The sequence below is a fragment of the Myotis nattereri genome (genome assembly GCF_964212035.1).
Source record: "Myotis nattereri genome assembly, chromosome: 7".
NCBI classification, from domain to species: Eukaryota; Metazoa; Chordata; class Mammalia; order Chiroptera; family Vespertilionidae; genus Myotis; species Myotis nattereri.
In genome coordinates, this window is record NC_138082.1 from 93,855,543 (window position 1) to 93,869,326 (window position 13,784).

Here is a 13,784-nt window from a genome sequence, read left to right on the forward strand (position 1 = left end):
ATGAGGTGGCCATGACCGGGCACTCCCAGACTGCTTCCTGACGAGGCCCCGTTTAAGACGGACACAGATAACGCCATTCTTTCCAGGGCCACATAACTTTCCTTGGTCAACTCTGGAGTCCCTGTGACAAGCAAGAGAAGCCCGAGCATCTCTGCTGCTGGGCCTGGGTGGAGCTCAGGGCCTGGAAGCCCCTGCAGTGTGGTGCTGGGCTTCACCAGCCAGTTCTTGTGCGGATTCCCAGCCCCCTGGTGTGTGGGTTCAAACTTTTCTGTTCATTTTCTTAACGGCAGGTATCCTACCCCACCCCTGATAAGATAAAATAAAAAAAAAATCACACTATACATTGGGGAAGACAGATAGGGCAGCATTTCTACGAGAAACAATAGGCTTGAAAAGCATGGCACTGTAAATGCTTGCATGACCAGTTTCACTGAGCGTGCTCAGGGGTAAAATTTTAGCACCATTTTTTTTGCTTTTTTTTTTAATCTTTAGAAATTAAACACAACTTTTAACATAGAACACTTGAACAATAATGAAGTGTAGCCCTATAGATCAATACTGTTGTACAAATTGAAGGTGGATGGTTTAGTCCCAAACTGACCACCCTGACATCAATCCATGGCACCTAAAAGTAACTGTCGTCACGTTTGTAACAAGACATTTATTATTCTCAGCAGCAGGAAATCATGAAACAATCCCTTCATCTTCAATAGCTTTTTTCATTACCTCTGCAAGGAAAAGTGGCAAGAAGTGAGAATCCAGCCCAGCCTGGGCATCCGATGTCAGCCCATTGTCCCTGCAGGCGCCATAGCCTAAGGGATGACGCCCAGCTAACCTGCCCACCTTTACTCCTCTCTTCCAAGAAACAAGACAGCTATGCCTACAATAGCATGTGTCGTGTCTTATCGACTGTGTCCCTGTCCACCCCCTTCCCCAATTCCTGGCAGAAAAAAACTCGAAAGGTCTTTTGACTTGACTATTTGCCCATTCTGGAAAGCCACACCATCACCACATAAACTTTTAAAAATAAATTAAATAACAACATTGTGTCCACCAGGTTGACATCCAATCGCTTCAAGAGTTCTCCCAGTGCTGCTGGAGTTACCCTTAGGGTCTCCTCCCACCGGCCACTCCTCCGGGGCCCTTCCAGCAGTGCCTCCGTCACAGTGCTGCCACAGCCCCTTCCAAGTCCCAGCTGCCATCAGCTCTGCACCAAGCGGGTGAAGGCTGGGCAAGAGGGAAGAGGAACTTGCTGACAGGTACTTAGTCAGCAGCTATGGGAAAGGGAAGTATGCCACAGGAAAACGGAATGACCTAGACTAAAATGAGCTGCTTGGAACCCCGTCCCGGTGGGGTGAAGACTCCCAGCATATTAGGCAAGATAACGATTCACCTTGTTTAATTACACAGCTTTGTCCTAAAGTCCTGTAAAGGACTGAATCAACTGTCTTCTCACTTCTACAGGGAAACTAGGAAAAGGAACTCCTCTGCTTTTCAGTCCCTTAAAGATGTTTGCCTGAAAAGACAAAAAGAGTTTGGAGACCTGGATTTTCTCCTGTGACAATGTGTCTTTCTACAGCCCAACCCAGGTGCTTGTGTGAACATCTATGTCTTCTGTGAACCTATACAGCTATAGGCACTGCTACCAGGCGAGGAGTGAGGTAGCCAGGTGGTAAGAAGGAGGCCTCCCCTTTCACGCTGCACGCGGCAAGGATGTCAGGACCTCCTGCAGGCGTCCCAGTTCATTCCTCAGCAGGTTCCACCACAGAGCTCCCTGTGCAGTACAGGAGACTCACTGCGAGAAGAGCGCCAGGAAATCCAACTGACAGCAGGGTTAGAATTAAACCTTGGAGGCTGGCTGAGCAACGAATGCGATCCGCCACGCCATCCGGGGGCTTTCCGTCTGGATGTGGGTGTCTGTCCAGGAGCCTCACAAGACGCACGGCGCCCACGGCCACCCCGAACATGGCGTCCACTTATGAAGCATGGAGGTTGTCATCATCTGTTGGTATGCAATGAACTGGACGTTTAGAAAAAGGAATTTAAAACAACCTAAAAATGTGTCTTGTTGGTCTCCGTTGCCCAGACTGCCAGGGGAAAACACATCTACTTGATCTGGGGAGGCTACAAGGGTGCAAGTGGGGTCAGCCTTCAGGAATCATGACTTCCAGCTCCCACCGTGCAGCCAGCAAGCAGGTGGCCACGTGCATGCCGAGGGCCTTCTGAACCCACAGGCAATTCTCACTAGTCATGGAGGAGCCCCAATCCAACGGAACCCCATAATGAGGAAAGGCTGAAATAAGGCTTGGGCCCCTCGAGTTCTGTTTCATTCAATATAATCCCGTTCTCCCACCCCAACCCCGAGTCAGCTGGAGGCAGACTTGGCAACGGAAGCTAGCATCATAAAATGGTGCAGTAATAGAAGTAACTGGACCAGGAAGAGGAGGCGTCTGCTCCAATGATGTCATAGCCATTGGTGGCCACAGGGGGGTGGGACTGGTCATGCAGCCGTGTGTCAGGAGTAATGATTGTAGAGGGGCGGGGCATGAAGAGTGCCATTCTGGAAACAGTGCTGTCGAGAAGCAATATACTCTGCATAACTGATTGTCACCTTCTCACTTCGGTACCTGCGTAAGGAGACAGGGAGGGTATTATGAACCCAAGCACTTCATTCAGTAAAGTCACTCAGCATAGAAAACCAAAAGCTTATTCCACATTTTGAAAGAATAAAATGGAAGACCAAGAGCAACCTTACTTACAGAAAATGAAAGACAGCACAAGAAAACAATGTTGTTATTACAAATGAACGAGATGAAAAAGCACAATCACAATACCCCTGAGCAGGGGTTGTCTGCACATCCCACCTTTAAACACTACATATGCTTATCGTCAGGCTGCTCTTAAGCAATCTGCTACGGGGTCTGGAGGAAGAATCTCAAGTCAGAGGACATGGGTGGCAGATTGGAAGAGGACTGCAACCAAGGCCCAGTGTAAACTGCAAGTCTACTTTCAGGTTAAAATGAGGTAAAATGACAGAAATACAACCTCAATTTGCAAAAAGTAACAAGCGAGTTATTTATAACCAAAAGGGCACAGATACCTAATTCTGGGTCAAATTCTCATAAAGCAGGTTAAAGGATCCTGGGGCTAGATAGGGCGGCCTCAATTCCTGGATGAATATGCCATCAATCCCAGGATCATCAGAACAGAATTCATAGCACTTTGGCTTTGCTCTGGAAAGAGCCATGAGTCAGGATGCGAAGCATGGGTGTTACAAACCTATGGAGCCTACTACAGACCACAGGAGCTGGGTGTGACAATCCTTACCCAGAGCCATCTCTTTCCCACTGTAATCACTCCTCCACTGCAAGGTGATTATTCCTGAATTTTGACAGGGAAATGGCTGTTCAAATAAATTATAATAATAATAATGATAATAATAATGCTTTGTATTTGAAGATTTATTTTTTAGTTTTTCTTGGAATCCAAAGCATTTAAAATACACTGGGTTATCTTCCAAATAGACCTGTGAGGTTACTGTATGATTATTCAGCATTTTACAGATCAAGGGCCAGAGGCCCACAGAAGCCCATAGAAGCTAAACCTCTCAGTGTTTTTGATTTCAGTAGGGATGGGGAGAGAACTGACATCTATGCTTGGCCCTGGTTTAGAAATTCCTCATATATCACCTTACCACAACCTAAAACAACCCTAAAGCATTATCATTCACTTGTCACAGACAGGAGAGTTTTCCACTTAGAGTGGCAGAATAACTGAACAGGTCCCATGGCTAAGTGGTGGGGCTGTGTTTCAGACCCCAAGGCCACATACACTCTACCACACAAGGCAGCCTCCCCAAAGAAGCATTCACTCCAAACAGGCAGGGGCGTTTCCTTTCAACTCTTCATACCAAGCATTTTCTGACTGTTCCTTTAAGGTGCCACCTGACCGCCTCCGCCTCCCCCAGAGCGCATGTGGCACAGACACCCACGACTTGCTCAGTGGCCTCGCCCTGCTCCCTCTGCTCTCAGCTTAGCTGCTGGGACACTCAGGAGGCTGAGTCTTTGCTGCCATGTCTCCGCAGGGCCTCACCGCACCGCACTTCTGTGGTTAGGAGACAGCAGAGATACTTTCTTCCCCTTTCCATCAACAAGTACCCTCCACGCAAACCCAACTAAATTAAAATGACAAGGAAAACGAGACAGGGGGTTACCTGGTGAGTCTGATCGTTTTTCTGAATTCACTGGTAATTGGAGCCTTAAAGCCACCTTTCCTGAGCAAGGAGTCTATTGTCTGGATCTGATCCCAGTCTGAGGAGAGGAGACATTGAGGTCAGTGCAGTGACAGAGGGGCATGCTCTCACACGGGGAGAGGCGGAAGCGGCCACGTCTGCGAGGGAGGGGCAGGGGGAGCCCTGGGCACTGAGTGGTCTGCTCACTGACAGTCCAAGGGAAACCTTGGCGACCTGAGACAGTGGCCTGACACATGCCATGTGACTGTCCCCAGGCCCTGCTTCTGTATCTTTCCTGTCAGAGGTGATCCCAGTGTCAATATCTAGGAACAAACATGGTCCCAACGTAGACTGGCTGTGGGCCTAGTGCTGGGAGCCAGGGATTTCTGTGGAAAGAGAGAATTCAATTCTGCAGCTTATATTCCTCAGTGCGGCCTTCCTTCATTTGATGATTTCCTGGAGTCCAGTTTTCAATTATAGAGAACTGATAGTAGGAGGGAAGCTACTGCTTTAAAAAGGATGGGAAAGTTGTTCACACAGTGCTGCTGTGTTGTTCTTGCATGTTTGTAACAGATAAAAACCAAACAAAAGTCCCTAAATTACTGCAGTATGTGCCACTTTTTAATTTTCCCAAACAATATTCAAATGGCAAAAGTGCTCTGATTATTTACCGAAGTTATCATCACATCTCAGTATCAGAAAATACTTATGGTGTGCCCTCTCGTACAGAAATACGAGATTTATGATTTCAAAAAGGCGGATAAAAGGCTTCTGTTTTATGTCACATCCTCACTGCTTTTGAAAAAGTTTAAACACAACCGCAATGAAAATCAACAAGGCAACTTGCTGGCCACATAATTAGTTCACCGACGTATTAAACCGGACAATTTTCTCTATTTCAGGTTCACATTTAACAAATACTGTGTGTGTGTTAATTTACATATTAATTTTTTAAAAAACCAGAATTCCAAGAAAGAAAGAATATGAGGTTACACATCACAGAATGCACAAGCAACATTTATAGGTATTCTTTTAAAGGGAAAACTGCCCAACCCATTTTCCATCTTCAATGTCACAGTTTAAGAACTTAGTAACTACCAAGTTCCTTCGCCCCCAACACCTCTACTGCTAAATTCTTTAAAAAATAGGATTAATTACATTTTGCCTTTTTCCAAGTATAATACTGTTTAATAATTCATGACCAAGAGTTCAAAACTCCCGATATGGGCAGCTTCCCTTTACAATGAACTCCATAATATGGTCAAGTTGACTGGTGGAATTTTACTACAATCACCCATCTTGGAGGACAAGAAATAAAGCTATTCCCTGAAAGTGAAATAAGTAAGTAGGAGCAACCATTCCCCGCTCCTTCTCCCAGCTTCTGCATCGTTCAGAGTTCATTCCTCCTTCTAGAAGAAGCTGGTAGGTATTAAAAAGAAGGGCACTCATTCTTAGTGGCATCTGGGCTGAAAGACCACACACTCTATTCTCCTGCCTGTTGGTCGGCAACACCATGTTCAGTGTTGTTCAATGAAATTCCATTTGTCCAACTCACCTTGCTCCTTAGCAACCTCAGGTAAATATGTGGCTGTACGTTTGACACCTTTTTCATTGATGAATTCAATTCGTATTCCATGGACCCCTACCTACAAAAAAACCCACAACCAAATAAATGGCACTGATTTATTCTAAGGACATTTCAGCCACCCACACATGACCAGGAGAACCTCTCGATTTCATCACGAATGCTGTCAGATATAAAAGCCAAAAAAACTAGCTTGAGAAATGTGATTCCACATGTAATCACCTAAGTGCATAAGGGTTATAGGAATAAATTCTTTCAATTGCTCATCTGATCATCTTGAACACTCCACCTTCAATCTAGTCCATTAAATGAACATGCCACAGGGTTTGATCTGGCTCAGGGCCCTTCACAAATGACTCTAAATAACAACTTCGACTCAAGGGCTCACCAAGAAGGATCTGGAATATTCCACTTTATCATGATTCTTTTCTTGTTTATTTAATATTATTGTCATTATTTTTAATTTATCTTTATTGTTGCAAGTATTACAGGTATCCCCCTTTACTCCCCCATCTCAGTATTACTTATTAGGCATGGGAGAAGGACGTGAACCAAAGTAGACTTGGAAGAAAGAAATCTTCATAATTCTGCTTCTGATATTGTAGCACTTTTTCTGTCCACCCATGCTGCCCATAATTATTTCCAAACTCAACTGTCATATTCTTATACCCTCTCAATGAAGGAGATACATCACCATGTACTAACCCGAACCCAAATGCAACGCAGAGTTCCAAATGCAGCTGTTCTCACCTCCCAGTCCAGGTAATCACTGGCATCCTCAAAGTTAGTAAGGAGGGAGACAGAGCAGGAAAGTTTAGGCAGCTCCTCTCGGGTCAGGGGGGGGAACCGACTGTCCTTAAGTGCACTGGAAGGGGACAAAAACACGTAAGTGAGGCTACTCTGGAGTTGGGAGCATGTGCCCGAATATTTACAACCGGAGCTATGCAGAGAACGTCTATTATCCATTCATACCCAGGTGCTAAAAACAACTTGATGCTATGAACTGTCTATACTTGAACCAGTAAGTGACTCACAGATTACAGCCTCCACAGTTCCTGCTCACCAAGAGAACACTCATTCTTTATTACTTTGAAGACATAAAGTCTGGCAGTTGTTTTCGATTCTGTAGACAAATTTGATCGCCAATTTTTCCACCAATCTTATGCCTCGTGTAATTACCTGGTTAACGTGTATTCCCTGAGTCCTGAATGAAGATTCATGGCTGAGAAGGTCCCAATGCAGCCACGAAGCCGCTTGTCCCGCCCTGTCTTCCATGTCACAAAGAGCGGACTAAAAAAGCAAAACACAAAACACTCTCCAGCCCCAAATCAATCATGGATAAGAACAAACCTTGGCTTTATTCCTGTTCATTTGTTATTCCCCAAAATGATTGCTTTCTGAACTGCCAGCTCCCTGCAGGACTCTATTCCCCTCTGGGAGGCGTACAGTCCCGGTGGGACACGGAGAGGACACCTCGCAAGGCGCATGAAGAAAGGCCCTCTGGGCAGCCTTTCCCACGGGCCTTGCTGACACATGCATGTGCTACAGTCCTCTTCCTCTGTCCAGGACTTCACTTTTTTTTCTTCTAATCCTCCATGTCCCTCTCCTCTTCTTTACTCTATTTTGAATGTCCAAGTTCCCTAGTTCCACCCTTCATGCAGACACACTGGGCCTGTGCACCTTCTCCTTCTTATCTGCACGCACTCCCTAGAGCCCCACACTGTCCCCATGGTTATTCTGCCAATGGCAACTACAAATATCTCCTGCTCATAAATGTTCAGAAAAGAAAAACAATGTTTCCAGAAGAGAGGTTATTATTAGCAGAAATCACCACCTTCTGTTTCTCGGCTACATCAGATGGATGGTGGCGGGTTTTCTAGGAAGAAGTCTCGGGTCTGTCTCTCTTCCTGAGACTCCTCCATGCTCCTATGCCTTTACCTCTTTGATGCCTGAATTAAACACTTCTAAAAAGCAACTTAAAAATTTCAAGTCACCTACTTCTTTGATCATTGTTACAAAGCAGATCTCCCACACACAGGTCTTTCCCTTATACTAACACACTCGAACAGCACCAGAGTTACTGTCTCAACACTACTCCACAGCCCACAAGTAGTCCACTGTCTGCAGGTGGGAATAGGAGCCCAAATAGAATGGCCCTGCAATGCTGCAGCCACCACCCACTCTCCCAACCTGTGTCCCTCTCCTTTAGAGATACGCCTGCTCCCACTCAGACCCAGTGGGATCATCTGCATCTGTTCTGCAGGGTTTTTCTGACTATGGTACCCTGGGGCAGTACTGCCCTGAAAAGTCAGGACTTTTTCTCTTCATCTCTTCTCCTCTGACACCACCACACAGGAGGGACGACTTCTGCTCTGCCCACAGTGCACCACACACTATTTCACTTGGTGCCTGTGGCTGGAGGACTCAACAAGTCTCCCAAGAACAAGGACTTCTCTTCATGCCTCTGCACTCCCTGCCCAGTGGCTGTGCAAGGCCTTCCTATGCTGCGTGCTCCACGCACCTCAGAAAACAAAGCTCAAAAGCTCTTCCAAGCCAGCTCAGAGCTGCTCCGATTCCGAGTCAGGAGCAGACACTGGCCTGAGTTTCCTCAGTTTGCACTTGATACACATGCGCCTCCCATCATTGGCACGTGAGAGGGCTGGGGACAAACAAGAGTCTTGAATTAAAAAGAGTAAAACAGAGCCCTGACCGGTTTGATCGTGGTCAAGCGCATGTACCTTGGTTGCAGGTTCGATCCCCAGCCCTGGTTGGGGCACGTGAGGGAGGCAACCAGTTGTTGTGTCTCTCTCACATCAATGTTTCTCTCTCTCCTTCCCTCCCATTCACTCTAGAAATCAACGGAAAAATATCCTCAGGTGAGGGTTAACAAAACCAACTAACCAGTAAAGCAGATTCTGACATGTGGGTGGGGTGCCAGCAGCCCTGAGATTTCCATGGGATTGCTGTTGAACAGAGGGAGGGGACCCTGTGAAAGCATCGCAGCTCCCATTAAATGAGCTCCCAGTTCACCTGGACTTCAACACTACGGGGGTCCACAACGATGTGACAGTGTGACGATGTGACAGTGTGACCTGTACATTTGAAACAACAGAAGAGCCAAGAAAAAAATCCTGATTTCCAGAACATTACTTTCACCAGAACATTACCTACACCTCCTCCAAATATAACCTAGTCCCTTTCCAATACTGAATCCAGGGGATACTCTAGATATTTCTCACCATCCTCTTCCTAAATCACATTCAAGTTTTTATAAGCAGTGGGAAGATGCCATCCTGCCTTTCTCATTGTCCCCTGCTCTGATGGATTTACTCACTAGGGGTCATTGGTGAATCTAGGAAGTCGTGGCTGAGGGAAGCCATAGAGGTGACAGTAGAGGACATCAAAGCAGTAGCAGCACATCTCTGCGGTCACCACCAGATTCTTGGTGGTGTTGGCAGTTCCATTGGGTCGGGGAAGAGGACTCAGAGCTCCCGATGCGGGATTCATTCGTGTAATGGGGGAATTTCCAGGTCCCAGAGTTAAGTCTGACACATTCTCCCGACCACTGCTGCCATCTGCATGCTGGTGGTTTTGAAGAGGTCCTGAACTAGAGCCGGGGACAGTGGTGGACTGGTTCCCGTGAGTGTGCGTTCCACTTCCAGATAACTTGGGCTTCTTGACCCCACAACAGCCTGCTGCCAACTTGGGCTCGAGTGGAGGAACGCAGCGTCTTTTTCCCATCCTGACTCAGTGCTCGCGGTCTGGAATGTACAGAACCCTAACCAAAAAGAGAACAGATAAGCATTGACTCAAATGGTTAGCCAAAAAGAGAAAACAAAAACAGAAGAAAGAGTCTCCACACAGAGGCAAGCGTCATCCAGGCTCGCCCTCCCCAGTCACAGGGCCACAGAGGATCCGGGCCCGCGTGACGAGAAGAAACCCCGAGTTCCACAGCAGGAATTCCTGCAGGGAAATCACTGTTCATTTTCTGTGAAGCTACGGTCACCACGGATGCAGGCAGGCAGCACAGTGTTCTCTTGCCTGGCCAGAAGGAAGGGTGGGGCAGCCGTGAAGCTGGATGGTGGACGGCATTTCAAGGCTGGCTGGAGGACTGCCCTGGACCTCGCAGACTTCCTCCGGCTGCTTCCTCCACCGCTTCAGAGGGTCCACACGCAGCCCCCTAATCTCAAAGGACCCCAGAGAGGTATCCGTGCTTTTCCTTGTGAGCCGCATCCTTTCAGCATTCCTTCATCACTAACATGAATGATGTGTGATTTCAGCCCCCGACCTTAGTGAGGGTGAAAAGCCGTTAGCTGCCATTCCACAAAGAGCACACCTTCTAACACAGGGCTCCCATCTTTCTGTCCTCACAGCTATCATTTGCAAATGCTCATTTTCCTTGGTTTTCAGAACTCCACTTCCTACACATCTCTCTAACCTTTTAAGACCTCATTCGAGAAAAGCTACACCTAGTAGAAACCTTTATTCATACAATGACCCAAGCTTCATAGTCCTTTTGTGAGGTAGCCTTTCTGCCCTGTCATTGCAAAGCAAACAAATGCAAAGCCACTCAGCTTAACATAGTGTGGCATCAGATGGGCCAGAAAGCCATCTGATGATGTGAATGGGAGGGAGGATCTTTTTACTAAATTTTTTTCTTAAAAAGCCCAAGGTAGAAATGTATAGCTATAACATGGCCAAAATCCTCTTTCTGTTGTGTGAAAAATCACAGAATCAGGAAATAGAGATCCTATTTATTTCAATATCGATTATACCAAAGTTTGTAAAATTCTCTTGACTTGAGAAAAGTATACTGGTTTTTCTCAAGTGACTACATGTTTTAGCCCTTCCCTAGATATTCTCCCTAAAATTTTCTCTGATTTGAACACATAGCACATAACTGCCTTTTTATGCATTGCTCTAAAACACAGTGTTTTGGTTATAAATTCCACAGCCTTTTAAATCAAATAAGATGTTTACCTACCCACTTGCAATGCCATTAATTCTACAAAAACAGCCTGTCACTTGAAGCTGAATGAGATATAAAAATTTCACAAGTTTTACTCGTTTATGTTCTTGATATATGCTGGTCCATAACAAAATACACATTTTTGTATCTAGGGTAATTTTTAGTGAGTAGAAAGAGCTGAGGAATAATACCTTTGTACTCTTCAATGTTTGGCTTGAAAAATAGGATTCTTTTTGAGAAAGCCTTATGCACTTGATCCTTAAAACTTCCAGAAACTATACTGATTCTGAGCACAGACTTTCTTGTCTTGTTCAAACATTTAAGAGAGGGGGCAGAACATCTTGGTTGAAAAACACTGACTCCAGAACCAACTGGCCTGGGTTCAAATCCTGATCCTTCAGGATTGCCTCTCTGACTCAGTTTCCTCACAATGTGAATAACCAGACTTGACCCGGGGTTGTTAGGAAAATGAGTTAACATATGTGAAGTGCTTAACACAATGTCTGGTGTGTAGTGTCAATTTACTCAGCTGCTCTCACCATCTGGGTTTTGTTTGACTGCTCCCACCGGCACGAACTCCTGGAGGGCCAGGACTTCACTGTGGAGTGCTTGCCCTGAACAGGTGCTCTCTAAACAGGGTTTCACAAAACCCTCAAAACCACTCAGCAAGACAACGATGCTACTGTCATCTTACAGAGGTGGGACCTCAGGCTGAATAAGCCAGATAACCTGCCAAAGGCAGACTGCCACTAAGAGGCAGAGTTAGAACTGGGAGCACAATCTGTATGCTGGACTCCAAGGCCTGGGCTTTCCCACCAAGCCACAAAGTGTGAGGCCTGCCAATAATAACCGTTGGATTCAGCCCCTTTCTTAAGGGCATGATGGAAAACAAACTACATCCAAGGGTGTACTAAAAACTAGCTTAAGAGTTTGCAGAACCTTGCCAACAAAAATGGAGCAAGAAACAAATTCAAAACCAACATCTCAGCCATCACCTGGACAAGTACCAATTCCCCTGACATTGTCATTGGAGTTCACAATGGATGTCACTGGCTTCTGAGCTCTCATTTAACTTTCCACCTTGTATGTAACATGTTAAATGAAGCAGAACAATCTCTACAGAGTTGGAGTTTTAACACCCAAAATTCAAAAAAACAAAGAAACACAAAGGTTAAAAAAAAAAAAGGAATCTTTGCTCATTCTCATTACACCAAAGCACACCTGAAGGAAGAGCTAGATGTTATGAGATTGTGACAACTCAGGTGTTTGTTAGCTGGTGTTATCAACTACCTGACTAGGAAACACCCCGGAACAGAGCAACAGAAGAGATTTCACACCACACCAAGGCAGAAGAAACGAATTCTCGGAATATTCTGCCTACACACAAAGTACAACCACTGATCTGCAGTGGGAACAAACACAACAGATTACATTTAACAATTCCCCCACACCCTCCCAAGCTACAATTTGAAATCAAGAGAACCAACCCAAATCTTGTGACTTTTTAGGACCAAGCATTTCTTGGGAGGCCATTAAGTAAATAATTCAATCGATATTCTCAAGTAGTGACCAAAGGCAGCACTTTATCTTTCAGTATAAAGCAAATATTAAGTGAACTACAATAAAGAATGTTAAGTAGCACTGGCCCGGTGGCTCAGTTGGTTGAAGAGATGCCCTGATGCTCCGAAGTTGTGGGTTCGATCCCCAGCCACAGCACATACAAGAAAACAGCCAGTACATGCACGGATAAGTGGAACAACAAATCCACATTTCTCTCTCTCTAAAAATCAGTAAGTAAAAAGAAAAAGAATGCTAAGTAAAACAGGGTGCTGGTAGGAAATGCTTTTATTTATTACATTAACCCCTATCCACCAATTTCATCAAAACTTTCTCTTTAGAGACTCTTCTAATCCTACTCCAACAAAGCAGGCACCTCACCACAACCAAGTAGTCCCAGACTCAGCTTCCAGGACCACCCTACAATAAGCAGACACTCATTTCTCCAAAAGCTTGGCACCTGAGAGTACAGTGTAAGGTATCTCAGAATAACAGCGTTAAACAAACAAAGAAAACCCATAAAGATATACTCAACACCTCTTCTAAAACAATGTGGGAATTTGTTCTTACTCTTCCTCAAGACCTCTTAAAAACTAGCAAAAATGGTACTTTGATCCTAGTAGGAGTAACTGAATAGTTACTGCAGTCAGTTCATCTGAAATAAGTGGAATCAAGTGTAAAAATCCTTGCTTTATAGACACATTATGTCACTGAGACCCTCTCAAGCTTTCAGTTGGTTACTTTCAAAACTAAACTCACCCAGTCCAGTGGCTCAGTGGTTGAACACTGACCCAGGCCCTCCAACAGGTCTCAGGTTTGATTCCTGTTCAGGGCACAGGCCTGGGTTGCTGGCTTGATTCCCAGTAGGGCATATGCAGGAGGCAGCCCATGGATGTTTCTATCTTTCTTTCCCTCTCTCTCTAATAAGTAAGTAAATCAATAAATCAATAAAAACATGTTAAAAAACAAAAAGCTAAACTCAAGGGCCACTTTAAGAGCCAGTAGTAGTGATCTCATTTTCCTCTGTTCACTAGATATCAATGAGAATGAACTAGGTAAAATGGATTTCCACCAGATGGAGACAAAGTTGTACTTCCACAAAAAGCTGGAGGAAATAAAAGGAATGACTGTTTCACCTCCTAACTTAGCAAGTGTCAAATAAATATGTTCTCAGTGCTGAAGAGTCATCACACCTTCCTTGGGGTCCACCAGCTGGCAACTCCTCCTCCCTTCCTGTGGGGAAGTGGGCAGGATTCTACCGTCATTTCAGTCCCAGCCAGCCCTGCAGCCACCCTCAGCCTGAGTCTCAGGGCTGGATGCCTTTACCTTTCACTACACCTAACCTGGTGCCCTGCATATGATATACACACCAGCCATCTTATCTACAGATTTCCTAGTTGATTTCATTTAAGTTTGCCTTTTTATAAGAAGACTAGAGGCTC

At 45.4% G+C, this 13,784-nt stretch overlaps 1 protein-coding gene across 1 annotated transcript; it reads right to left on the reverse strand.

The window, feature by feature from the left end:
* Nucleotides 1–490: 490 nt before the first annotated feature.
* On the reverse strand, nt 491–9,584 carry AMMECR1L (AMMECR1 like). Its single transcript, XM_081096302.1, has 6 exons — nt 9,151–9,584; nt 6,996–7,106; nt 6,567–6,681; nt 5,787–5,877; nt 4,214–4,310; nt 491–2,627 (listed from the first exon to the last, which is right to left on the reverse strand). Exons 1-6 carry the CDS (start codon nt 9,555–9,557, stop codon nt 2,516–2,518), a joined length of 933 nt encoding a protein of 310 aa, XP_080952428.1. The 5' UTR covers nt 9,558–9,584; the 3' UTR covers nt 491–2,515.
* Nucleotides 9,585–13,784: the final 4,200 nt, after the last annotated feature.

Coding starts and splice junctions, on each gene's coding strand:
- AMMECR1L (XM_081096302.1), bottom strand. CDS start 9,557: ATGGGAAAAAGACGCTGCGTTCCTCCACTCGAGCCCAAGTTGGCAGCA. Junction 7,107..9,150: donor AGATTCACCAATGACCCCTA/GTGAGTAAATCC, acceptor TTGCTTTTTTAG/TCCGCTCTTTGTGACATGGA. Junction 6,682..6,995: donor AGGGAATACACGTTAACCAG/GTAATTACACGA, acceptor GTCCCCTTCCAG/TGCACTTAAGGACAGTCGGT.